The following is a 26,943-nucleotide window of genomic DNA, read 5'->3' on the forward strand; positions in this document are numbered from 1 at the left end:
TGGTGGGGAGGGCAGAGGTGGGGAACAGGTGGAGGCGGGGCACCAGGCCTTCGACCACCCCAAGTCAGCACAACCTGGCCTATCTCCTGGGCCCCACATCACGCCAACGTCTAGAGAGGCAGAGCCTCGGTGACTCTCCTGAGTGATTCTACTAGCCTCCCCAGTCCTCCTCCTTTCAAATCTTGCGGCGGCTGCCTCTTCGGCCTTAGCCTTTGAAGGCTCCAGCTGCCTTGAGGAAGCCCCGCAGCTGGGATTTGGGCACAGGCTGTCCCACAAGCTACATCTCCCCACTTGGGGCCATTAAGCCTGCACTGGGAAGACAGCAAGTCCCTCTGGGCTTGCGGGAGGCCAAGGCCCTGGGAGCCCGGCGCGGGGATCCAGTGGCATGGCGGGCCCCGCCCCCGCCTGCCCTCGGCGCTGCCTACCGTCCTCGTCGGTGCGCACCAGCACCGGGCTGCTCTCGGGGCCGGGGCCCACGTCCGTGTGCGCCCGCACCCACACCCGGTACTCCGTCCACTTCTCCAGGCCCACCAGGTCCCAGCTGGAGTGCTCGCGGCCGATGCCGTCCACCACGTGCCGCTCGCGGTCCTCGCCGTCCACCGCCTCGTAGGCCACCGAGTACTGGGTGATAACGCCGTTGCGGCTGTCGGCTGGCGGTGGGACCCAACTTACCCGGACCGTGGTGGAGCCCACGCTCACGCACGTCACCTTCTGGGGAGGGGCGGAGGGGGCTGGGGAAGACAAATGGGGGGAAGCAGGCAGATGGAGGGTGGGGGTCAGAGACATGGCGACCAGTCACAGAGGACGGGAAACTCACCCAGGCAGGCTACTCCCCGGGTGCGTCATGGCTATCCCAGGGCCCCTCCAGGCAGGCTACCGCCACTGCCGCCAGACAGCCCGGCTCCCTCTGGACCATAGGCTCTTCTCTCTCTCTCTCTCTCACACACACACACACACACACACACACACACACGCACACACAGCTCTAACACAGCACCTCACACACATACACTGTCTCACACACAACGCACAGGGCATCAGACACACACAAGCACGGGGCCACGCCACCCTCACTCCTGGTCACACCCACAACCACACACGGAGACCTTCCCCAGCTGCTGTGCTCACAGCTCTCGCTCTTCCCAGGACAAGTGACCTGATGGCTCTTCTGGTGCGAGGCTGCCTCGACAGGGTGTCTGCGGCTGAGCCACCGGAAACCGCAGAGACTGGAGGCCCCCAGGCAGTTTGGAGGGAAAGTGCCCATCGGAGGGGCTCTCACTCATCAGGCTCCTTGCGTGTCAGGAGGTGGGTCTGTGCCCTCCTCGTTCCCAGTGATGTTTCCGGCTCCTATTCCCACTGAGGACTCTGCTGCCGTCACCTGGGCTTTCTCATCTGGAGTTCTGCCACCACCTCCTGCTCAGGTGACTCCAGCTGCCCCTCGACCCACTGGCTCCCAAGCCCCTCATCTTCAGAGCTTTCTCCTCCCCTGCGCTGCTGTGGTCCTGCCCCAGATGCTGCCACTCTCTCTAATACTGTGGCCTCCAATACCCCCTCGCAGGCCCTCACCTCTTGGCCCAGCTCAGCTGCTCAGGGCCCCCAGCACTGCACCTGCTCTTCACCCCCGGGGACCTCATCCATTGACCTACCTCCTTACTGCCCTCGATACTCAGCTTAGAACCTCACCACTCCTACCAACACCCCAAATTCCCCTCTCTGAGCTCCTGCCCAGCCCGTCCCAAGCTCTGAATGAACCCACCCCCCGTCTCCTCCAAGGTGGCATGGGGATGGGTAGAAAAAGCCACCAAGGCAGGTTGGCACTCTGTGAGCACCCCATGGCCTCCCCCGGGCCGTCCATGCTGCCGGCCGGTCTCTGCTCTCTGTCCGGCTCCCTCTGCCACTTAATACAAAGTACCTTCCACCTCCTCCACGCTCCTCAAACCTCCAGCTCCTGTCGCCTCCCTTCCTCTCAGCAAGTGACCCCATCTCCTACTTTGCAGAGAAAACCTTAGCCTCCCCAACTCCTCCGTCTCTTGCTACCAAACCCACCAGCCTGCCTCGGCTCTGAGTCTCGTCTTCCCTCCCCTGGGAAGGGAGAGGGGTGCCCTCCCGTCCAAGGCCAATCTCTCCCATCGCCCGTGCTCTGTCCTCTTCCCCACCCCCTGAGCCTCCAACTGTCTTTCTCTTTTCCATATTTTTTTACTTCTCCTCGTTGACACATTCCCAACAGCATTTAAATACGCTCAAGATTTCCCCATCTTAAAAGACACATCCCATCCTCAGCCCCAGAGCTTCCCCCTGCCGACTGCACCAGCTACAGGGTTCCCTCCCCCCAGCTAAGCTCTGTCTCTACTTCCTCACCCCTCATACACGCCTCGTGGAACTCCAGTCAGCTTCGGCCCCTCACGCCAGGTCCACCCCTCCACATTACTAGACCCAGAGGACACGCCTGCGTCCCTCTGGCCCTGATCACTCAGCAGCAGCATCTGGTCTCCTTCTTGAAACCCTCTTCTTCCGACCTCCAAGACTCCCCTCTCCTGGATTTCCTCCCATCTCTGGTCCTCCTTCCCACAGTCCACCTCCAGCCCCGGGCCAGGACCCCAGCAGCCTGCCAAGCATCAGCACCTGGATGGTACACAGCATCCTGAGCTTGGGGGCCCCTCGCACCTGCTTCTGTCCCGTTTCCCGTCCTAGGGAGCGGCACCGCTCTCCTCCCAAGTCTCCACGCCACGTACAAGGCTTCACCCCACGTGTCCCTCTCTCTCAGTCCCCCACACCTAACCCCTCCCCAAGTCTGGCCAGCGGCATCCCAGAGAGCTTTCAGATCCACCCCATCACCTCACCCGAGCCGTCGTCTCCTGCCTAGACCGATGCACAACCTCTTCACTGGTCTCCGGTGTCCTGTCGGGCTGGCCCGTGCATTTGCACGCGGTAGGCAGACGGCCCTCCTGCCTGTCCTCTGTCCCCGAGGCCCTGAATGCTGTGGTCTGGCGGCTGCTCCAGCCACATTGGCCAGTTGCTCGTCCCTGACTACAGCCAAGTGCCTTCCTGCTTCTTGGTCTTTTGCACCTGCTGACCCCCTCATGGGGCCTCTGTGTCACCCAAGGAAGCCCTCCTCGACCCTTCGAATCAGATGAGGTTCCTGTCACATCATCTCTCCGCTGTCTCCTCTGCAGCACTTTACACAAATATAATTAAAAGCACATTTGGATAACTGTGGGTTTAATATCTGTCTTCCCCACTAGACAAGGACCCCCTCGGGCAGAGGCTGTGTCAGGGTTGCGCTGCTGGCCCTGCAGCGTGCATGGGCCCCAACAGGAGCATGGCAGGTGCTTCTGGAATGAATCTATGAACGTCGGGTCACACATGGCACATTCACACAGTCCCACGTGACGTGGACAGCCTCAGAAGACCATCACATGTCATCACATGTGCTCACTGTCTCAATGCCATGATCCCAGCCACACACACATGGCCCCGTTATCACAGACAGCCTCACAGACAGCGGCCCACTGTGGCCGCGTGACCAGATAGCCTGTGGGCTCACGGTCTGTCATGGGACAGCTGCAGAGATCCCAGACCCCGAGACACACTCGCTGGATTCCAGTCCTCAGAACAGCCACACAGACCCGATCACGGTGACATACACGTTCAGGTGCTGCAGCTAAGCTGCTCGAACGTGCACACACTCACGGCATCAGTCTCACTCACGCAGGAACACGGTAACACACCACGCCACAAAGTGGGCTCACACATGGCCTCACGGACGGTCCAGCACACGGGCGGCCACACAGTCCCAGCGCGGGTCACACGGCCTCATCTGTCCCGTGTGCAGCTGGCTCAGTGCGATTGCGCGGCTCACACAGATTCTCACGGAGGCGGGGCAAGAGGTAGGAATATGGGTAACAGGGAGATGAGATGTGGGGACATGGGGAGGGAAGACGCCCACCAAAGCTGGTCTGGGACACAGTGAGCACAGCGGTCCCTCCACTGAGGGTGGCCCAGGGGGCTAGTGTGACCAGCACAGACCGGGTGGGAGGAGGAGACGAATCAGAGACATAGAACTTACCTGGGCGGGGGTGGGGCTGAGGGAGGGCAGGAGTCGGGCAGGGAGCAGCGAGGGCAGCAGCCGCCTGGATGCAGACTACAGGGCACTTACCTGCCCCTCACTTGGGGTCCAGACTGAGCCCAGGGCCCAGCAGATCTGACCACCCACCTGGTCGAAGGGGAGGGGTGTGTGTGTGTGTCCGCGTCCCGCCCAGCCGTAGCAGACAGTGGCCCCAGGAGACACTCACTGGATTGTGCTGTGCGAGCCTCAGTGGTGGGCGTGAAGACGCCCACCCCCATCTCGGAGCGGGCAGCCAGCTGGAAGCGGTACAGGGTGTCGGGCTTCAGGTCCTCTACGGTGTAGGAGGACGTGGGGTCGAAGGTCACCTTGTGCTGGAAGAGCAAGGAGCACTCACCGACTGCCCTGAACTGAAAGGTCACTCAGAGGTCACCCCCAACAGGGGCTGAAGCTGATCCCTGGGGACCCACCGTGGCTGCAGGGCCGGCTCCCTGCCACGTGGCCACCTGGACCGCGCAAGGGCACCTCACCGACCACGTGGCCATGGGAACACCAGGGACACGTGGCCCCAGGGAACCTTAGGGCTCTACGTGAGCCACAGAGCCTACGAGACCCAGGACAGACCTAGGGCCTTTGTCCCTGGCACAGGCGTGACAAAGACTACAGAACCACATGGGCCACGTGGGCCCCAGAGCCTCAAGGGGCTGTGCCCACACAACCACAGAAATCGAGAAGAGCCTGCCTGGGAGAGCCCACCACAGATCGCCAAGGGCCAGGCGGAGCCCTGCCGCCCCTGGCCCCGCTGGGCGCTCACCTGCTGGCCCGCGTCCTCCGCCGCCCAGTACACCAGCTCGTACTTGATGATCCGCTCCTGCGGAGGCAGCAGCCACGAGAGCTGGATCCTGGTGTCGGAGTCCGCGTCGGCCTGGAAGTCCGCGGGCTGGGCGGGCACTGCAACACCCCGTGCCCGGGGCCGTCAGCCTCGCCAGTCACCCCGAGGGCAGGGGCACCCAGGGGAAGGAGGTAGGGGAAGTCAGGGTCTCACCCCCACGCCCGCCCCGCCTTCCCCAGTGGCCGTGTGGGCGGACACGGGCCCCAAGCTCACGGCTGAGGGAGGAGGCGCCGCCCAGCCCCGCTCACCCCAGGTCTGCCTGGCCGGCCAGTGCCTACCTCCCTGCTGTGTCTTGACCTGGATGGTGGGGCTGGGGGGGCCGTCACCCACGGCGGTGAAGGCCAGCACGCGCAGGCTGTAGGTGATGCCGGGCAGCAGGCTGCCCACGGTGGTGAGGAGCCCAGCGTCCGTGTTGTGTTTGTGCCAGGCGCTCAGGGGGCGGCGGGAGTCGGGGGTGTAGTAGACGCGGTAGCCCCGCACCAGGCCGTTGGGCTCCTCAGGTGGCTCCCACTGCACCAGCATGGTGCTGGCGCTCAGCATTCGCGCCTGCACGCGGCGCGGGGGGCTAGAGGGCGCCTGCTCCCCCGTGCGCGCCCGCACGGCCTCGCTGGGGGGCCCGCGCCCGATGCTGTTCACCGCCAGCACGCGGAAGGCGTACTCCGAGAAGGGGCTGAGGCCGCCGATGCTGTAGCGGGTGGTGGCCACGCCGTCCACCTCCTGGAAGGGGCCCTCTGCACCCGCTGGACGGTACTGGATGCCGTAGTAGGACACGGGCTCTGAGTTCCCAGAGTCCCAGGTCAGGGTGACACTGGTGGCAGTTGTCTCTGTCACCACAAGGTCAATCGGAGGCTTCGGCAGAGCTGGGGACAAAGTGGAAAGCTCAGGGCTTCCCGAGGTCATGACTCTAGGAGCCAACCCTGCCCTTGGGATTCATCCAACCGGAGTGTGGTTGAGCCCCACAGCCCACCCTGAAGAATGGCCTGGAAGGCCCTTGGTGACCTCTGAGTTCACTTAGCGGGGGCTGGTGGCCTTGGGTCATTCACTGTCTACCCAAGTCACTTCTAGGACTCCCTGGATCCTCACATCAGCCCTGGTAACTCATCTAACAAACAGACCCAGAGGGGGCCTGCCCGCGCCCCATGCAGATGGGAGGCGCACAGGCTGGGGAGCAGAGATCTCTGCCTCTGCAGCATGTCTGGGCTCCTCCACTGGCAAGAATGTGTAACAGGGGCTGGGAGAGGGACTTCCTTAGGGAATGGCCCTGGATTTGAGAAAGAGTGACGGGCTACTGGCCCCACAGACCGCGTGGCTTGGCTCACACTGAAGGTGAGGTCCCAGGTCCACAGCCAATCACTCAACAAATAATACTGAGCGCCGACTCTGTGCCAGGCACTGTGCTAGGGCTGAGGACACACCGTCACACGGTCACGTCCCTGCTCTCGTGGGGTTTACACTCCAGCGTAAGAGAGAGACGATCAGTGAGTTGATAATCATGGTTCTGGTATGGGTAAAGACGGCAGAAAGCAGGGTGCTGAGATGGAGAAAAATCCAGGGGTGTTCCTGGATGGGGTGATCGGGGAAGGCTTCACAGAACTGAGACCTGGAGAGCGAGATGGAGCCAGCGACGGCAAGGGAGGGGTGCGGGCACGGCGAAACTGAGGACTGTCAGCCTGCTTGGTTCATGGCAGTGAGGATCCTGGTCTTTATCCTAAAAGCAGCCGGAAGCCACTGGAAGGTGTTTCTCCCGTTCTTTAAAGGGGGTAACATGATCCTGCTTTTTTGACGTTTTGAAAAAGATGATTCCAGCTGCAGAACGGGGGTGTGTTGGAAGGGAGAGTGGAAGCAGGACACCCCAAGGAGTCTGCACTACATGCACCTGTCCCAGGGCTCCGGGCGGGGAGAACCCACCCTCCTTCTACTGTTTCCCATCCTTCTTGCCAGGAGGCTGGTAGAGCCGAGGGCCTGGTGCTATGTAGTGGTTAGAGTGGTGTGCGGTGGAATCAGACGCCCAGGGTTCAAGTCCCTGCTCCATCATTTACCTCCGTGTGACCCTGCACCTCAGTTTCCTAACTTAAAAAATAAAATCGAGACAATGAGAGCACCTACCTCCAAGCGTGACACCACCTGAACAAAATAACCTTTGCTTACTAACCAGCACAGCGCCTGCCCCCAGGGACCCAACACCTGTTAGCTATAAGGATTCAGACATTTCTGACAGGAGCCCCTCCCTCCACCAACTAAGGGCCAGGAGGACCCCGAGGCCGGGCACCAGGAGAGCAACGACCCTCAGCCCTGCCTGTGCCTCGGCAGCCACACTCGCCTGCCACGTCCCCTGCTACAGGGAAGGCCACGGGCCACGGCAGGCACGCCAGCGGCACTCACCTTTCACGGTGACCTGGGCCGTGGCCTCAATCATGCCCAGCGAGGAGATGGCCACGCAGGTGTAGTTGGCGGAGCGCACCACGTTGCTGAGCTCCAGCACGTTGCGGCCGACTGGCATCTCGTCCTCCTTGGTGAGCTCCTCGGCCCCCATCATCCACTTCACATAGGGCATGGGTGCACCCACGGCGACGCATGTCAGGTTCACGCTGCCGCCCGGCATCACCTCCTGGCTGCTGGGAGGGATGGAGAAACGAGGAGCCACGCGGCGCACTGCGGGAGGAGGGAGAGAGGCACTCACAGCCCGGGCAGGACACGTGGGGGGATGCAAGGCCAGGGGCCCCTCATCCAGGAAGCCCCTCTCATCAGAGCCAAGCCCACCTCAGAGACAGGAGGGGCAGAGTCCCTGGGTCCCGGCTGACCACCTCCCACCCCGCTCTCAGGGACTGTCTGGAACACGAGAGATTCCACAACCAAGCTCCCATTATACAGCCTAGGAAACTGAGGCCCAGGGTCACACAGGGACTCCCTGCAAGGCCTTGTCAGGGCCACATCCCAGGTCGCCTTCCAGTGCCCGCCCCTACCTGCTCCTGACCCCCCAGGGGTCTCCAGAGGGGCTAGCTGGGGCACTAGTGAAAGAGATCCAGGCATCCCAGGGTGGAGGGTCCTCAGAGCATGGCTGGGGCAGGGCAGAGGGTCAGCCTGGAAGGGACACGGCCACCCTCTCTCGAGCCACTGCCTCCACCTCCAGACCACGGTCCCAGAGGAAGAGATGAGGGCAGTGGCATGACCACCTGCCAGGACCTCAGCCGTGCTGAAGGCACAGCCTGAGAACCCAGGAGTAGGGGCGGCCTCCAGGAGGGACTGGGCAGGGGTTTGGGTTCAGGGCGGGCCAGGGACGTGGTCCGCGGGCAGGATGGGCATGACGATGGCAGTAACATGATGAGGGTGCCAAGCAGACGGCCTTCAGCACCAATGAACGAGGATCTCAAGGGGGAGGGTGGCTGTGCCTGGCCACGACCTCCGGCCTTGGGCTCCCCGGGTCGGAAGCTGTTCTGAGCCTCTCAGTTCAAGGTGCAGCCTGGACCCCCCACCCCCCTGCCAAAGTCGCGAGCTCGGCACAGACTTTCGGAACATGCAGAGGGAGGGAAGGCAGGCAAGACCTAGCCGTGGGCAGGCATGCTTGGCATGCGGGCGGGGCATGCAGCTGGTGGGCAGAGGTTGGGGTGTGTCCTTCCTGGGCAGCCCTACACACGGGGCTGGAGAAGGCAGGCAGCGAGCCTAAGAGGCCAGAGGGGACCACTCCGAGTGTGGGTCTCTGAGGGCCCTTGCTGGGGAGCCCAGGCATGCGGAGGACCCACGGTGCTACATCGAGAGCACCTCTACCACAAGTGCCAGACTGCTGCTCGCACGGCCCCAAAGCACAGAATCAGAGCTCGAAGTAACTGCAGACACCACCTGGTCCGACCTATGACCTCGCTACACAGGGGTCAAAGTGGCAGCCCACAGACCAGACGTCCAGCAGATCACCAGGTCCTGCTAATGCACCACCTAACGTATCTTTCAAACGCTAATTTCTCCGCAAGTCCACAGGTGACCGCCACCTCCGAAGTCCGAGCCACCATCCTTCCCTGGACTGCTGTACCAGGTTCTCCTCTGCTCCTCCTGCCTCGCTGGCGCCCTCTGGGCCCCCGATCCCGTAACTGGCCCGCCACAAACAGCTGGCACAAATCCAAATCTGCTCGTATCACCCCCATGTTAAAATCTCCCGCGTGGCGTGTTAAAGGACTCCTCAGCCCGGACTACACCTTCCTCAGCCCCTGCCTCGACCCCGAGGCCTCCAGACAGAACCGAAGCACTGCCAGTGCCCCAGCGGGCTGGGCATGACCACCACCAGGCGCTGGGTCTACTTCCCTCTGTGCCCCAGGCTCCCTGGGCTCTCAGCGTGTCCTGCGGGTGTCTAGCGTTCTGCCTCCCCCTAGCATCGGCATCCTCATCTTAGGAGAACCATCTCAGCCCCCACTCTCGGTTCTTGGGGTACATGACCCAGATCTGGCTAACAAGAAAGAGCCTTCGGACTGCTGTGAAAACTACTAGACGAACGCCCAACCAAACCGTTCAAATATCTGCATCCAGGCCTGCCTGACACCAAATCTGCTTCGACGCTTTTAGTTTTGTAAGACAAGTTTCCTTGTTGCCATTAAGCTGATAGTAGTGGGCTTCTGTCAGCTGGCCTAAAGCTGGGAGTCTACACTGAACGACAACAGCGCGTCACAGGTCTCTACCTGTGCCGCAGTGCTGTGCAGCAGGGAACAGGTGGATCCCGGGTACATGGTTGGCAGGAAGAAGCCACGACAAAGAGCCTCCTTTGAGCACTCCCCGCAAATGGCACAAGGGTGAGGCTGGGAGGCACGTACATGGTGCAGGCACTCCCTGGGCTCTGACACTGAGCCTGGGGGGCAGGCCACGGGGGAGAGACAGGCCTGCCGGTGAAGGCACAGCCCTGGCTCGAGCAGAAAGGCACAGCAGTCCTAACTGACTAAGTGAAGACTCTCCTCTCAGCCAGTGGCTGCCCCCCCTCCTCCTTGTTCATAGGCATCCAAATGGGTTTGGGGGAAGGAAACCACTGTTGAGTACCTCCTATGTGCTGCAGGTTTCCACACTGTGGATGCTAGCACCTCCCAGTTACAGACGGGGGAACTGACTGAAGACAGACACTTCGGGGACGTGCCCGAGTTTATACACGTACTAGAGTAGGTCTGTGGGATGAAAAAGCTCGCGCCCCTTTGAGACCCGGCTCACAGGGCTGAAAAGAGAGACCTAGGAGGCTCCACGAAGAAGCTTCTGGGTCAGCCGAGGCTGCCAGGAGAAGACACTTTCCAGCTGACATGAGGATGGGCCTTGAGCCTGTGTCAGGTCACAGCTGCAAGCCTGACTGTGGTCAGTGGCAGAATCTTGGGACCTGATCAGGTCCCTGGACATAAGAACAAAGAGCCCCAGGAGAAGGAAGTAGGTCCTTGGCCAATAAACCTTGGGTCCCAAGCTAAGCAGTGCAGGAAACTGACTGGGCTTTAACTCAAATAGTCCCGGAGAACAGGGTTTTCTGTGCTACTGCCAGGAAACGGAGGCCCTTTGGGAACTAACATCGAGAAGAGTTTTTATTTTATTAATTTATTATTTATTTATTAATTTATTTATTGTGGTACGCGGGCCTCTCACTGTTGTGGCCTCTCCCGTTGCGGATGGAGCACAGGCTCCGGACGCGCAGGCTCAGCGGCCATGGCTCAAGGGCCCACCCACTCGGCGGCATGTGGGATCTTCCTGGACCGGGGCACGAACCCGTGTCCCCTGCATCGGCAGGCGGACTCTCAACCACTGCGCTACCAGGGAAGCCCTGTTTTTATTTTAATTTTCCCCCTGCTAGATGCAGGTGGAAGGGAGAAGCCCAGGGGCTAAGGTGAGTGAGAGGTCAGGTGTGACCCTTGGGGCCATCCCTAGCACCACGCAAGGGCCTCAAGCCCAGGGACTCCTGGAAGGCACACCCTGGCAGGGTGCCACCCTTCATGCTTTCACAGGGATACACAGCCACACACGAGGAGCCTGGACGCGGTTTCCCACAGCTCAGACTCATCTTCCCCACAGCGTGAGGGAGGTCAGGGTAGGTCCACAGAGGGAGGGTGGGGGCAACAGAGGCGAGAGACTACCTCCTGGGACCCCGAGTGACCATGGGGGCCCGCACCTGGGACCTGCCTGGATGGCCACCCCCATCCCAAGAGCCAGGGGTGGCTGGCGTCTCCCTGCAACAGTCCCACCGCCACTCCTCCCGCTGTCACAGACACAAGGCCTCCCAAAGGGGCAGGACTCGCCAGGGACTCAGTCTATTGACAGAAGCAACAGCAGGGAAGGAAAAACCAGAGCCGGGGAAAAACGCACTTAGGGTCTAATCTTGAGCTCCAACAATGCCGGTCTATCACCGTTCCCTGTGCATCCTCAGAGCTGACATTTTATAGACAATTTCCCAAACAGGGCCTTGCCATTGCTGGATGATATTCCAGCTGTAACTTTTAAGTCTAATAATTGGAGCTGACAACCCGCTACGACAGGGCGGAGTGGCACCTGGAGGCATCAGCATTCAGTGGGGTGACAGCCTAGCCGCGGGGGCAGGCAGCCCCGCAATCTGCATTTACTCACGGAAATCTCTCTGATGAAAATAACACAGCGTTCAGGAGGGGATAAGGGGCAGGATCCACTGTATCAAGATAAAATAACTCTTTAATAAATAACCTCGTGGCTGCCGCAGAGCAGTAATTAAATGCCGGCACACAGTTTTAAGTAAAGCTGGAAAAATGTTAAGACGGAATTATCAGCGCCAAACAAATTACCAGCCGGGCAAATCCCCCTGGAATATTTAGAAACTCATTTATGCCTTGCCATTAAAGATTTGTGTACATGCTTATTTTTGGTGGGACCACAGACGGAGAGAAGAAGGGACAAGGGACTAGGAGGGTGGGGGAAGGGGTGCAGGGGTAGGCGGCTGCAGGCTGGGCTCTCTCTGCTGATGACTGTTCTCTGAACCGACCCGGCAGATCTGCCCGGTCAGCGAAATGGTGTAACTGAAATGCCCCAGAGCTCAGGAGTGCATATGGATGGATGCTCGGGGCTGATATCTGAGCCGAGGCCACAGCCCTCCTCCCGACTGGCTCCCTCTCCCTCGCGGAGGAAACTCAAGCCGCAGAGAGAATGCAACAGGGGACCAGGTGGCCCGGGTCTGCTCCCTGGGGCTTAGCCCAAAGCCCAGGAGACAGGAGGACCTCCTCTGACCACTCAGACCATGTGACACAGGACCGCTCGCCCTTATTGCTGGTCCCAGGACTGGAGGAGGTAGGGGCCTGGCCCTGGGGGTGTGAGACTGCTCTGGAATGGGCTGCTGGAGTCTCTAAGAAGCGCTCCCCAAACTGCGGCTGGGCCAGGGCCTCTTGCAGGCCCCCACGTGGGCCTCCCTAAATGGAAGTTGACCGTTCAATCAGGTGTGAGCTCCTGCTCTGAATGCCCAGCACCCAGCATGGGACTGAGGAAGTACCAGCTGTCTGGGGGGCTTGGGCAGAGAGAAGGGCCCGGGGCAGGTGGGAAGACCCTCATTTGGATCTGATCGGAGACGGAAAAGACAAGTCCCTGGGGGACTTCCTCAGTGAGCCACGATGGCGCCCCCCACCCAGCGCCTCAGACCCTAAACTCAGTAGGCAGAGCAGGGCTTTTGCCCATCCAGCCTGGTAGAGGGGCTCAAGGACGGCGCAGACTCTGTAGGACTTTCGCCCTGTGCTGCAGGATCTCGAGGGGTGAGCTCATTCTCCATTAGCCTTTGCCCTTCATCTTCCCAGCGGTTTCGACTGAGCTTGGACAAACGTGGATTTTAGGTGAGGGGGACTGTGGAAGGCCCCACAGGTATGCGTAAAGCCCTACAGCTCTTACTGCTCCCACAACCACTCCTGAGCTCCACCTGGAGCAGAGAGCTGGCCTGGCCTGGGCACAAAGGCAGGGACCAGTCTCGTGCCATGCACCATGCCCACCTGACCTCCCCAGCAGGGGAGCCCAGCTAAGGGGACATGCAGACACATGGGGTGTCAGGGACCCAAGCAGCAGAAACATGCGGGGCAGGGGGGCCTGCCCACCCACCACTGGTCCTGCCCGCCTGCCGCCCAAACAGTGGAGCGCAGAGCCCAATGGGCGGGCAGGCCTGACTGGGGCCTGAGGAGCTGACCGAGCCCGCCGTTCCCTACGGACGGGAGCATCCCGTCGATGGGCGAACTGTAGATGGATAAGAAGTGAAAAGGACCAACCTTCTCGCTGATCTGAGAGATGAGAGTTTGGGTTGATGGTAGAGTGCGATGAGGATGAGGAGGAAATAAAAAAAGACAAGGAGAAACACAGAGAGTAAAAACAGGCCAACCTTCATCTGCCCACACAGCACGGAAACGAGACAAGACTCTCGTGCCCCACGCACACGCATGTGCCCGCAGGTGCGCGCGGACCACGCCGCTCACAAAAGACTCAGGACTCATGGAGGACACGGCGGACAGGGCTGCGTCCCGCTGGCAGGCACTGGGTGCCAAGGGTGGAACAGGGAGGGGCGGGAGTGGGGCACAGGCAGGCCCCCATGCCTCACGCGCACCTCAAGGCTCGGACAGACCCAGTGAGCTGGGTTCTGGGGTCAGGGCCCACCCAGCCCACAAACCCACCAAGGCGCATGGGCCACTAGAACCCCGCCACCTTGAGGCAGCCCCACGCTGTGTGGCACCAGAGCGTGAACAGCTGGTCTGGGAGCCTGTAGGGAGAAAGGCCGTGGAGCCATCGCCCTGCTTAGAGACAGCTGTGGCCCAGCGGCCAGGTCCCTGCAGAGAAGGGGGAAGGGTGGGGGCAGGTAGGCCAGGCTCTGTGGGAGGCGTGGCTCCTCCCGGGTGCCTGGCAGCTGTGTGTCCTAAGAGCTGGAGGAGAGAGACGCTGTGGATGGAAGGAGAGAGTGAGTCACTGGGGGAGGGAGTCGGACGGAGAGAGGTTGGTCCACCCAGCAGGCCTGGGCCTGCTAGACTGTGGGTGGAGCTGCGGGCAACTGTGAGCAAAGTCAGACAAAACTGGGTGATGAAGGCCCAACACTGCTATCCCCACAGCGGGAGCAGCTCCGGACTGTGTGCCCGGCCCTGGGCCAAGAGCATTACATGCACGGTCCCATGAAATGCAGCAACTGCAGTTCTCAGAGAGACAATGGGAACCCCAAGTCTGGGGGACAGGGGGACGTGAGGTGGACACTGAAGACAAATCCGAGGAGGAGACACGGCCTCAGGCCCTGTGGGCACGACAGTCAGAGACAGATGGAGACGACAGCCAGCGCGAGGCTGTCCATCCAGAGCAGTGTTTCTTAACGGGGGGAGGAGGATTCCCCCAAGCGACACTGGGCAAGCTCTGGAGACACTGAATTGTGACAAGGGGGTGCTACGGGCACCTAGTGGGTCAGTAAACATCCCACAATGCCCAGGACAGCCCCACCCAGCTAAGGGTTGCTGGGCCCCAAATGGCAATGGAGCTGGAATCCACACTGAACCGGATGCTGAGGTTCCTGATGGCTGGAGCCCAGTGGGGGCCTCCCCGTGGCTGCCGCTTGGCTGGGAAGCAGTGGGGCACAGGCCGGTGGGCAGGCCAGCACTGGGGGCTTCTCCATGCATGGACCACCCACAAGCAGGGTTCAGGGTACAGAATTCGTGGCCAGCACAGCAGAGGCTGTGCGAGGGGAGCTGGGGTTGATGGGCCCTCAGCACTGCTGGGGGCAGAAAGCAGGGGCTTTACCAGGGTCGTGATGAGGAGGGGGTGGACCCCAGAGGCCAGGGTCCTAGGAGCAGGGCTTTCTAGGTGTCTACAAGTCCAGAGTAAGGCCTGTCCTGGGGCTACAGGGCAAACTGCTCTCTGCAAAGCAGGGCAGGCACAGATTCAGCTGGGGCCTGGTTATGAGGCAGGTCCTAGGGACAGACTTAGAACAGGCCCTTAGACACCAGGGCCCACAGGAATGTGTGTGTGTGCATGTGTCAGAGAGAGGGAGAGACAAGGCAAGTGGGGTTGGGACACCCTATTTCAGAATCCCTAGCAAGTGGGGCTAGAACTAAAGGAACCCCTACATTCCCTGCCCAAAAGGCCTGTGGAAATGGGCCCAGGAAGGCAGTTCAGGAAGACCTGGTGGAAGGGGGGATGGGCCAGAGTCCTGCCTGAGCTCACCACGGGTAGACAGTGGGGTCCCCACGGAGAAGGGTAAGAGGGGCTGCAGGTAAGAGCCTCCTGGTCGGTGCCTAAAAGCTACAGCAGCAGCCGAGCTCAGCTCATCCAAAGAGACCCACTGTCCTGCCTCAGGGCTAAGGCTGGTGTGATGGTGACTTTGGAGAACTCTGCCCAGCCAAGACGACGATGCCCAGGCCATCCACCTTGGGTCTGGGCCTTCTCCTGCCTCAGGACGGCCTCTGCAGCTCTGCCCCAGGAAACGTGCCCCTATGACCGCACCCAAGCTCGCTTGGCATACACAGCGGCTCTGCCGCGCCCCTCCTCTCCCTGGTGCAGCCACACGCAGTGAAGGACTTTGTTGCCGAGGCCCGGAACCTCCACATTCTCGAGGTTATGGTCTTTTGGAAGAAGTGCTTGGTCAGGCCCACACAGCAGGGGGAGTGGTCCGGGTGCGAGGAGGCAGGTCTTTGAGGAGGGTTGATCCAGCTGCTCCTCTCAGAGGGGACGCGTCAGGCCCCTGTGCGCTGGTCAGAAGCTCTGCCTGAAGCAGGGCGGGGGAAGGCTGTGCACTCTGCAACACTCAGCTTGGCCATTTGGGTGGCTTGCACGCTCCTGGCCTCCATGCCCTGATGCTGCTCCTTAAGACAGGCCCTGGGTCAGCTCAGGGGAGCCTCGAAGAGCAGAACAGCTGAGAAGGGGACCAGTGGGGACCTCCCGTCCCATGCCCCTAATTCCGATGAGGCATCAACCAGTCTCTGAAGCACAATTTGCCCTTCACCTGTGGCCTCTCGGGATCTTGTGCCCTGACACATCACAGCCCCTCAATAAGCACATGGGTTGATGGCTTAATTCTCTCTGCTCTATCTGACCATGTGAGTGGGACAGGCCACTGCCATTGCCCTGCCCCACGCTTGGCCCTGGGCGGACAGGCAGACGACACCCTTTGCGAAGCTGCAGTATGCACTTAGCATGATGAAATCATCGCTGCGAGGAAACTGCATCCACTTTCCTTTACAAATCCCTGGAGTGGAGACGGTTTCACTTTTAATGATGCCCATCTGTGCGGGAGGGTTAAGTGGCGGGGGGATGGCAGGGGTAGGAGGGGTGCCTAGGGCCCCTCCTGGACACCATGCACACAAAACCCAGTGTTCTCAGGAAGGGGTAGGTGGCCAGCTTTGGTTCCCCTGGGGCTGTGAGCATAACAGACTGGACAGGCCAAAACAGTCCCCAGACCCTGTCTGCTGGGTACCCGGACTTGTGCAAGTGTGGGATCCACGAAGTCCCAGCAAGGAACACCTAAAACACACCAGGTGCTCACCTGTAGGGGCTCAAAGCTGCCGTGGCCTGACCCCCTACACAGGGTCCTGGCTGATGACAAAGCACAGCTGGCTCCTCCTCCAGGAAGGCCCCAGGCAAACCTGGTCAGAAGGCAGGTGCACCTGGCCCGGAGCCCACCCTGCTGGGCTGGGCAGGACACACTCAAGGAAGACCAGGCAGGTGTGTACACATTCACACACACACGTGTGCCTGCTCTCGCTCTCTCTCTCTCTCTCTCTCTCTCACACACACACACACACACACACACACACACACACACATGCGCGCGCATGTCTGCTCGGAAGGCTCTAGACTCCCACGGGGCTCTGGTCCCATGAGGCAGGACCTACAAGAGATACAAATGCTCCCAAGAGTGTCTGTTTCCCAAAGGGCCTGCGGGAGGAAGGCAAAGTCGGGGCAGATGTTAGAAGCTTGCCCAGTGGGAGCTGCTGCTGCTACGGCTGCTGCAGAAAGAGGCGGAAAGGAGGAGAGACTGGGCCCACGGCAGCCCGCTAAGTCCACACCAAGGCTCGGGGCAGCAAGCCCGGCGAGGGCAGCTCAGCTCCGTAGAATCAGGGCTGGGCACCGCCTAAGTCCTTACCTCGCACATACAGGTTGGCGGGGGCCGAGTAGCGTGTGCCTGCGGAGTTGGTCGCCACACACTCGTACTTGCCTTGGTCCGACTCCTCGCTGCTCTCAATCTGCAAGGCACCTGTGGGGACACAAAGACAACGGTCAAGCCTGCGACCCGAGGAGGGGGTCTCGACAGCATCTGAGGCTTGTGTTGACCAGACGTTGCAGACATCAGGGCCACACCCCGGCACTAGTGCTGCCTCCGGGAAGCTCTCCCTGACAAGCCTGGAGGCCTCCTGGCTGGAACGGAGGGTCGTGCTCTGGAGCACAATCCCGCCCCACGCGCAGTCCAGTTGGGCCTGCTGGCTCGCCCGGGGGCTCCACCCCATCCCCCATCTCCACTGAGTGTCTGCCATCCTCTGGCTGGTACTGGAGCCTGTTTGCCAATGAGCATCCCCATCAGAGCACTGGAGCCAGGTGTGGGTGGGACAGCCTGTAGACCGGCTGGCCTGGGACCTCTGAGCGTGCAATGCCCTCCGCAAGACCTGAGGCTCTGCCACCCACCAGAACCCACAGGAAAGAAGGGGTGGTCCTGGGGGCCCGGTGCCCAGCAGCCTTTGCTCCCAGCACACCCCCTCCCCCCCACCAGCCCCACCCATTCCGGCTCCTCTCCTCAGCCTGGTCCTGCTAAAGTGCTTCGACCCACCACGGCTCCTGCATAATTCAGGAGGCTAATGGAGGATGCAGCTCGCGCTCGGAACAGCGCCCTGAAGGGCTGCTTTGGCCACAGATGGACAGACAGGAGCCGGGACTGGGGGTGCCGCTGAAAAGGACGCTCACAGAGGGTGGAGGAAAGGGCTGGGGCCAGTCCTGGCAGGTCCAGGCCAGGGAGGCCGAGGTGAAGGTGGGGTGGGAGAAGGGGGTGAAACTGGCCGACATGGCCACCTCCAGCCCTGGCAGTAAACGCCTGAGAACTCTGCTGGTGAGAGCACACCGGGCAAACCGTCTGTGACAGGGAACATCCCGAGGGACCAGCAACGCCCGCTCCCTGGAACAAGCCGACGGACAATCACACCCACACAGGATGGTCCAATGGACAGTTCACAACCCCACAGGACACAGCCTGACAAAAACCACTGCCTGCACAGACCTACCCCTCCCAGAGCCCAGGCCAGCTGACAGTCACGCCCACACAGGACACACACAGAACTGCCTGACCCCACCGGAGCCACTAGAAGAGTTCCAGGCCACGCTCTCACGGCTCAGGCCCCAGGGGGACGGCCACTGCGTCTGAGCTACAGCCCCTTCACCACCCGACACCCCTCTTCCACCACCCAGACCTGGGGCAGCAGGAGGGGCGTGAACATCCAAGGGGCTAGGAGCTGGAGGTGGGGAGAGGGGTGCCCAGGCTGGGCCCTGATACTAAGGGAAAATGGACTGGCCTGCTCTGTGGTCCTGGGCAACCCTCCCCACCAGCATCAGGGAGTGTGAGGGCCCAGGGCCTGTGCCAAATACCCATCTCCTGCGAGAACAGCCCCGATGGGCACTCAACAGGCCATGTTTATGGGATGGATGGACGCTGTCACAGAAAATGTTCATTCAAGCAGGTGGGGCTCAGGGCCCTGGCCAGAGGGAGGGGGGCTATATCAAGGTCAGCTCAGCTGGGGGTAGCGGGAGTCCTGGCTGGTGCCACAGGCGGGAGCAGGGAGTGGTACCTGGGTGGGATCCCTGCTGGGGGAGGAGGCTCCCCTGCACTGAGAGCCAGGACTGGTCAAGGGACCTAACACAGACCCTGAGCCTACTGCACACAGAAACCCCCAAATCTGGAACCAAGACCAAGACCCAGCAGTGGGGGCACTGACGAGCCAGCACAGGCTGAGAGGATGGGCGGGGGGATCCGGAGGCTGAGTCCTGTCCTCAGCGGGTGATGGACACGATGCACCACAGGGGAGCAGCTGCTCCACCCAGCCACATCTTCTGTTCCAAGAGCAGCCTGGCCCTAAACTCTGAGGGTCTAGATGTGCCCAAGAACACTGAATAAAAGCACCATGGAAGCCATCATTTTACAGGGTGCCTGCTCTGGGCCAGACACTGCCCAAATCCTCTTCCTCTCCTCTAATCCTCACGACCCCATGAGGGAGGTGGGGCCCTGGCCCTGACTTAAGAGGAAACAGACTTCTGAGAGAGAAATTGAGTTTTTAAAGGAATTGAGGTGAGTCAAACTCGAACCGGACCTTTGAGTACAGTCCGGGCTTGGAACCGCAGAACGTAGGGTCCTGCTGCAGGAAAGCAGCTGGGGCCGATAGGTCAGGGGATCAGGCTACCTAGGATCCTGTTTATTTCTGGTGTCATCCCAGCCTCTACAGTAAAGTCTTAACTGTGCGTCCCTCCTAGCGTTTGCTGGGCTGGAGGATTTACAGGTGGATCCTCATTCTACTACAGGGCTGGGATGCTAACGGGGAAGTTAGTGATAATTGAGGGCCCAAGACAAAGAAGGTTCTCAAGAGGGAAGGCAAGGCTCGGTCATGCTCCCCCACCTCATGGGAAGACTTTCTGTCTCTGGCCAGCCTTGAGGACCAGGGCCTGGCTTCCCTGCAGGAGTCAACAGAGCCCCTTCTGTGCGGCTGGCCTAGAAGGCCTGGGCAGTTGGGCTTCCAGCCCCACAACAGGGATGAGCCGAGTATCTCCACAATCCAGACTTGCAATGGATGAGTCACAGGAGGGGATGGCTGAGAGTGGATGTGTGTGGTGGCCGGTGGTGCTGAAGGGGCTGGAGCTGGAGATGAGGAGGCTGGAGAGGTCGGGATGGGGATGCGGGAGGTGACGGACGGGACTGGACGGGATGGAGTGGTGGTGACGGCGGTGGCGGCGAGGCGTGGTGTGGCGAGATGCACGGACAGCATTCTTACCTCTGATTGGTGAACCACCTGGCGAGGTAATTTGAATGCAAATAAGATCAGAGAGAAGCATTAGTACAAAAGGAAGGAAAGCCAAATCAGATAAAATAAAACATGAGAGAGGGCCTTAAATATACAGAGAAGTTGAGGCGTGGCTTAGGTGTGAGCAAGCACCAGGCTGCGTGTAGGCAAAGCTGTGTTCCCCAGGTCGCTGGCACGGCTCTGGGGAGGGGGAGGCTGAGGCTGGGCCAGCAGGGCTGGGGGTGCCAGGAATCAGGGTGGTGAGTCAGGGCTCTTGCAGACTCCACCGGCTGAGCTCAGTGGAAGGGCAAGGTGAAGAGAAGAGGCGATAACCCCACCCTGCAGGGCTCTCCAGATTCCACAGGTGAGTAGGATTTCCAAACAGAGCACTTACCCAAAGCAGGGCATTTAAGCAGACCAAAGAAAGGGCTAAAGGGAGAGTTCACCTCAGGCTATCACCAGACCAGCCCTCCACAAACACACACACCAGCCCCCTACTCACCACCTGGTGGCAGACCCCTGTAAAGCCACCCGACCTTGCTAAAGACCTTGCTAAAACCCGACTGCCGGCACAGTCCTCCCACCTGATTGGTGAGAGCCAGGGGCCATTCCCTGCCCCCGCCCCTTGCCTGTTCATTGCCTTGTAACCCTGGGAATCAGCAGCCTCTAGGCTGCTCACCCTGCAAATGCCTATTGTGGGGCAATCATGAGGTCTGGACACGCTCCCTTCCCAACAGGGACCCCCTCTTCTACCACTGCCCCATCCGGAGGAGTGAGGGGCCTGTGGGCAGGCCCAGGTCAGCCCCGTCCACCCTGCCCTTCTCTGCCCACTTCTGGGGAGGGAAGTGTGCAGGGAGACAAACACTGGTTACTATCTCATTGAACCTGAAGACACCCACTTAGGAGGGATTATCCACCTCAGCAAGAATGAGGAAACAGAGGCTGAGGAACGTTAAGTGCCCAAAGCCAGAGGTCACACAGCTTATGAGGTGGCAGGAACTAACCAGGTCTGGCTCACAGCCTTCCCACCGGACAGAGGCTGGAGACAAGGCCAAGGCAAGGTCCCACAAGGCCAAGCTGCTGGGACCTGGGCTGTGTGCAAGGCACGCAGAGGCTGTCCAGGAAGAACCATCATCACCGTGATCCTCCAAGCGCGGTCCACGGATCTTCAGGGTCCCCAGAGGCCCCTTCGGGGGGGTCCGCAAGGTCAAAGCCATTTTCATAGTACTGAGAAGCTTTTTGCCTTTTCCACCCTTGTTCTCTCATGAACGTACAGTGGAGTTTCCCAGAGGCTTCAGGACATGTGACAGCACAATAGACCAAAGGCAGAAGCAGGTATGAGAATCCAGCTGTCTTCTATTAAACCCCAAATTAAAGAGGTTTGTGAAAGTGTAAAACAGGGGCACTCTTCTCACTAAATGCTTTTGTTTCACGAAATATGATTATTTTCCATTAAAAAATATTGTTTACGTTAACATGTAATGGGATTTTTAATTATTTTAAAGTGGATTAATAAATTTTAATTTAAAATCTTCTCAGTCTTAACACCTAATAGGGCAAATACTGATAAAACCCACACAAACCAAAGCTCCTGGAGGTCCTCTGATATTTACAATCAGGGGTCCCGAGACCAAAAGGTCCACACGGCTGATCGACTCCTACAGTCCAGGCCTGACCTGGGATGGGGAGGGGAACTGGGAGAGGGAGGGGCGGCAGCGTGGATGCTCCAGGACTGGGACACCCTAGCTTCCGGCCTCAGCTCTTCCGAAACCCAGCCTGTTGTGTGACACGTCTCTGGGCCTCTCCGAAAAGTCGTTTCCCCACCAAACGGAAAGAATCTGCCTTTTCGATTTCCCGAGATAGGTGTGGGAGACTGGAGGGTCCCCCAGATTTCACATTGCCCCTGAGGGGTGCCAGTGTGTTCAGACAAGAGGGACCATCACTGAGAGCGGCCCTCCTGGCAAACCGGCTGATGGTGGGACAGAGGAGGGGCTGCAGCCCTCAGCCCACTGCAGAGTCCCATCCGCTGGGACAGCGGGCCTCTTCCCGCGCCCGATGCCGGCATCCCGGCTCAGGTGTCAGGGTGAGCAGTGGACAGGGTAACGGGGATGGCGGCGTGCACACGCAGGCGCCGGGAGGAGCGGAGCACAGGCGGTGTCCCGCAGGGGCCCGTCCAGGCTTGGCAGAGTGCGGGGCCAAGAGCAGTGGCTTGGAGCCCCACCTGGAGGTCAGCCCCCTCGCTGCTCCAGGGATGCTGCCCGCTCCTGACTTCCACTCTCCCTGAGCTTGTGCCCATTCCTCCAGGGCCCACACCAGGCCTCAAGTGAAAATCCTCCAAGAGGCTCAGGCTGTGGCGGCAGGTGACATCACTTCGGAGAAGAAGGCGCCTGTCGAGCAGAATCCGTGCCTGGGCCGCGCACGCCGCCAGCTGCCCTCCTCTCCAGCTCTTCACGCCCTGGTGACACGTGCTGGGCCTCGGCCCGCAGATGCCTGAGGGGTTCTGGGTACTGTTCAGGGCGGGCCTGAGGTCCGGAGAGGACGAGACTCCAGCGCTCTGGGGCCCTAGCAGGGTCCAGCTGCTCCCCAGGCTCCAGGTTAGTTAGATGTGACAGAAGCCCCCTGGATGCCGTCCCGGGGGAGCTCCCTGGCCTCGGATCTCCACGTGACCCGGGGTGGGTGACTCCCTAACTCAGCTGTAAAGGAGGCATGATAATCACAAACTGTCCTACTTCTCAGGGTTGCAGGAGAATCAGATGCAACCAAAGGCAGGAAAGCACTTTGTAAACTGTTGGTGATGCGTTAACCGTGAGGCCCCTGTAAGAGCCGAGCGCTCAGGGCCCCGATTCCACTCCAGCAGGCATGTCAGGTGTGCGTGGCACAGCCCCAGCACACTTCTCAACGGTACAGGACAGGGGCAGCAGCTACTGGGTCAAGGGTCAGGGCCCGGGGTCAGGCAGTGCTGGAGACAGTCCTGTCAGTTACTGCGGAGGTGGGATGACTGAGGCCCCTCAGGTGCCATCCCAGGAGTTGGACGCTGGGCCCACTACCCTTAGGTTACAGCTTCCAGGAGGCAGGGAAGGTCAAACAAGAAAGCAGGGGGAATGAATGTTAGTCTGAAAGGACAGGGCCCAAAGGTCACGTTCAGGAAATCATGCATCCTAAGGGCTCAGAGATGCCTGTCCTATGGCGGGGCTTGTGCTGGCCACTTGCGGGGCCCTCACAGACGGGAGCCAATCCCAGGCCCTCCCTGCAGAGTGCCCAACCGAAGTGAGCAGAGCTGGAGCCAGACGGTAACAACACAAAGCAGGGTGAGTCCTGAAGGAGCAGGTCTCAGGCAGAGAAGGGGAGCTTCACGTTCCAGTGAACGTGAGCAGAGGGCGAGGATGTGGTCGGGGGCTCAGTGCAAGTCGGGGAGTGGCCGGAGCTACAAAGAGCCCCATTCACGGAACCCTCATCACACGCCAGTCGACTACAGCTCTCACTGCCTTCGTCTCACTTAAGCCTCACTGTAACTCTTTTTTAAAGAGGAGAAAACTGAAGCTCAAAGTTAAATAACCTAAGCGAGGCCAAAGAGCTAGTGAGTGCAGCCGGGACCTGATGAGATGAGCTGGGGAAGATGACAGCTGGGGATGAGATGAAACGGAGATGGGAGCTGGGGAAGGGCGAGAAGGGCTCTGTGTGCCTTGTTCAGGAGTGTGCACCTGACCATGGAGGCAATAAGACGCCACTGGGCTTGTCAGAGCACAGAGGGTGCAGGCAGAAAACTCCGCCAGTGCTGCAGGATGGATTCAAGGGGAGTCTGGAGGCAGGGAGAGCAGTGTTTGGTGACCTGGGATACGGCCAAGGCAGCAGAAGGAGAAAAGGGGACCAACTGAGAACCATGTGGGTGACAAATCAAGAGGGTTTGGTGGTTCCTTACATGGAGTAGGAGTTGCAGCGTGTCCTAGGTTTCCGGTTAGAGGGGCTGCCACTCAACAGAGAGAGGGTCAGGGGGAGAAGGTGACCGCTGTTTGGCAAGGAAGTTACCACGCTTCACAGTCAGGGTGACGCCCAGAAGGCAGATGGGTGTTTTAGTTTGGAACTCCAGCAAGAGTCTGGGTTAGACAGAACTGGGAATCTCAGGAGTGGAGGTAAATGGTACCTGAAGCTATAAGGGTGGGCGAGCTGGCGGGGGAACGGCTGTGTCTATGGGACAAGAGCAGGGTTCACAGGCTCCCCGGCTTGGGGAACGAGCAGGAGGGGCTGCTGGACAGACAGAGAAGGGGCACTCGGAGAAGGAAGAGGAAAGCCAGGGAGACAGAGGAGAGAGTGGCTAAGAGGGAGGGAGGGTGCTGGCGGCTGCTGAGAGGCTGAGGAGGCCGGCGAGCAGCAACCAGTGGAGTCCTGGGCGGGAGCTGACTCACAGGGCCGCGAATGGGTGCCACTGGGCCCGGCACACAGCAAGTACTACATGAATACTTAACGAATGAACAGGCGAGACAGCGTGCCTTCCCAGAACTGCTGCCACAGGCAGCGCCGTTCCGGGCAGAGGCCAGGCCTGCGGGGAGGACCATCTGGCTGTTTGGGGAGCCTGCCTGGGGGCTGCGGGGAAACGCAGAGGAGCTGAACCATGGCGGTCACTGTGCCGCGCTGGGCAGTGGCCGCAAACGCTGGTGGACCGTTTCCTGCCTTGATTATAGCTGTTTTAATTAACTGCGCTACAGCTGCCTCCATCTTGTTGAGTTTAAAATTAAATTAAATGAGCTAACACTTCACAGGCTGTCTCAGGTGGCCGTGGCTGGGGCCAGAATCCTGCCCCTGCTGGGTGGCTTATCCCTCACTCCTCCCCGGGGCACCACAGGGGTGCCCACCTGGCAGAAGTTGGTGAGGAGGGGCTGGCAGCCCAGGGAGTGGCGGGGCACCTCTGCAGCCTGCAGGGCCCTGAAAGGGGCACAGCCATGTCCTCCTTTGCGGTGTCGACACCATAGGTGATGGGCAGCGGGGGCTCTGGCTGGTGCTGCCCGAGCCATCCTGCTTGAGCCCGCCATCCCACAGCCAGCAGGAGGGCTCCTGGACCAAGGTCTATCAGTGCAGCCCATGCTGGCAGCAGATGCAGAATTGCAGCTAAGCGGATTCCAAGGCTCCTCTCCCGCCTGCTCTGTTCCCACAAAAACTGAAGCAATTATCCTGGCGGGAGCCTCGCAGGCAGATCGATCGACGGGGCGACACCTCCTGCCCGGTCAAGGCGGCATCCTTGCTCGCGGGGCTCCAAGCTGGCTCGACTGAGACATCCAGAGGAGACAGGTGGCCCTGGTGGCCGAGGGATGGCAGCCCATCCCCCTGGCTCCAAGCCTCTGAGGTCCAGCCTTTTGAAGCCTGATGAACCAGGCATCTTTGGCCTCTTTCCGTGCCGTCTGAAGTAGCAAAGAGAAGCATCACCCAGGCCCCCCTCAGGCCAGGCTCCAGGGAAGGTGAAGGATGAGCGCCCACGGAGCACCTTCGCAGAGCCCAACGCCAGGCTGGGAACAACACTCGTGCCTCATGGAGCAGACCTGGACTGACGTCTGGAGTCTGACAATCCCGGGAAGGTGAAAGAAACACAGCTGACCAGCCCTCGCTGCCAGGCTTTCTTCCTGGGTGGGCCAGGTGGGCCTATAGCAGGATCTGGCCCGTCCACTGGGCGCCCTCTGCTCAGCCCCAGGCTGAGGCCTCCTGCGGCTCCCAGGCACCCAGGCCCAAGAAGGAAGGCTGCGCTGGGTTCCGGCCCCTTGACCCTCGCCCTCTGCTCACCTGAACGCAGCTGCTTGATGCGGCCGTTGCTCGTGGCGGGGTCCACAGGGAGGAAGTCCTTGAACCAAGAGATCTCAGGGTCTGGATTCCCACCTGCTGCGCACAGCATGGTGGCCGTGCGGGCCTTCTCCACCACCTTCAGCTGAGGCCCCATGTCAATGGAGGGGAAGCCGGGGGGCAGCTGTTCCTCTGCAGATGAAGAGCAGATGTGCACGTTAGGGCTGGCACTGCCTGCCCACGAGGACCACCCCAAGACTCCCAGGGTGGCTGGGATCGACTTATCTCTGCCCTGACTTCTAAGCATGAAGCCTGCCCTGACATGAGGAACCAGAGTCCCGAGCCCCACTGCCCAGCCCTGCCCTTCACAGGGCCAGGGAGCTGCCGTGGGGCCCACCCTGCCCTGTCAGGAAGTCTCCGGGTCTGAGAAGCAATGCTTCGGACTGCAGACATGAGCACTTATCTCTCCAGGGCCTGGGAAAATGAGGATTGAGGCTCTACTGGCCACAGCAGAAAGTGCTCCACGGATGCTGGGCTGTAGGGGGCCCAGGGCTCACACAGTGGCATCAACAGCCACAGCTCAACCCAAAGGTGCCCCATGCTGTTCAGCCCCCACTCCCTCTCCTGCACGTGCAGTGTCCCCTCTACTGCCTGTATCCAGCCTTCTGCCCCACCACGTGGCAGAGCCCCACATCATAGCCTGGGTTCTGGCCCCGACTCTGGGCGCCCTCTGCCCTACCAATGACCCACCTCCGACCCCCGGTCCCGACCCTGACCCTCCTCCCTCACTCAGTCCTGACCCTGGAAGCCATGGTCAGGCCTGGGGACCATGTCTGAGCACGTGGAGGCTAAAGAGATAAAAACGCCCTGTGAGGATACCAAAAATCGATGAGGAGGGCAAAACTCCACGGCTGCCTTCTCCCGGCTTGCCAGGGGGTGAGGGCTCACTTCCATGAGAGCAACGGGCATGGACCACAGCAGCACACCCCCACTCTCACTACACGTGGACTCGTGCATCAGCCCTGAGGGGCCAGGGATGGGGCAAGGCTGCCCACTCTGCACCCCTGGGATCACACACTGGGCTGGCAGCAGAGGCTCTGCATGAGTACAGACCACGTGGAGCTCCCACCTCCATCACTCGCCAGCTCTGTGACCTGGGAGTGTTACTAATCCTCTCCCTTTATCCATTTTTACCTATAAACAGGGTTCGAGTGCCCTCCTTGGAGAGCCGTTGTGAAGACTACATGCAATGCTACACATAAGGTGCTGAAGAG

At 60.4% G+C, this 26,943-nt stretch overlaps 1 protein-coding gene across 9 annotated transcripts in view; it reads right to left on the reverse strand.

The window, feature by feature from the left end:
- PTPRF (protein tyrosine phosphatase receptor type F) overlaps positions 1 to 26,943 on the reverse strand; it is an 85,866-nt gene that overhangs the window by 24,094 nt on the left and 34,829 nt on the right. For all 9 annotated transcript variants that reach the window (XM_073790901.1, XM_033867847.2, XM_073790899.1 and 6 more), the window contains 7 exons: positions 25,673 to 25,861; positions 17,014 to 17,124; positions 7,338 to 7,607; positions 5,234 to 5,815; positions 4,878 to 5,014; positions 4,293 to 4,437; positions 426 to 731 (listed from right to left, as the gene is read on the reverse strand). In XM_073790901.1, the coding sequence (XP_073647002.1) occupies positions 426 to 731; positions 4,293 to 4,437; positions 4,878 to 5,014; positions 5,234 to 5,815; positions 7,338 to 7,607; positions 17,014 to 17,124; positions 25,673 to 25,861 (1,740 nt within the window). The remainder of the gene's footprint in view (positions 1 to 425; positions 732 to 4,292; positions 4,438 to 4,877; positions 5,015 to 5,233; positions 5,816 to 7,337; positions 7,608 to 17,013; positions 17,125 to 25,672; positions 25,862 to 26,943) is intronic.

Source organism: Tursiops truncatus, chromosome 1, assembly GCF_011762595.2.
Source record: "Tursiops truncatus isolate mTurTru1 chromosome 1, mTurTru1.mat.Y, whole genome shotgun sequence".
Lineage (NCBI taxonomy): Eukaryota > Metazoa > Chordata > Mammalia > Artiodactyla > Delphinidae > Tursiops > Tursiops truncatus.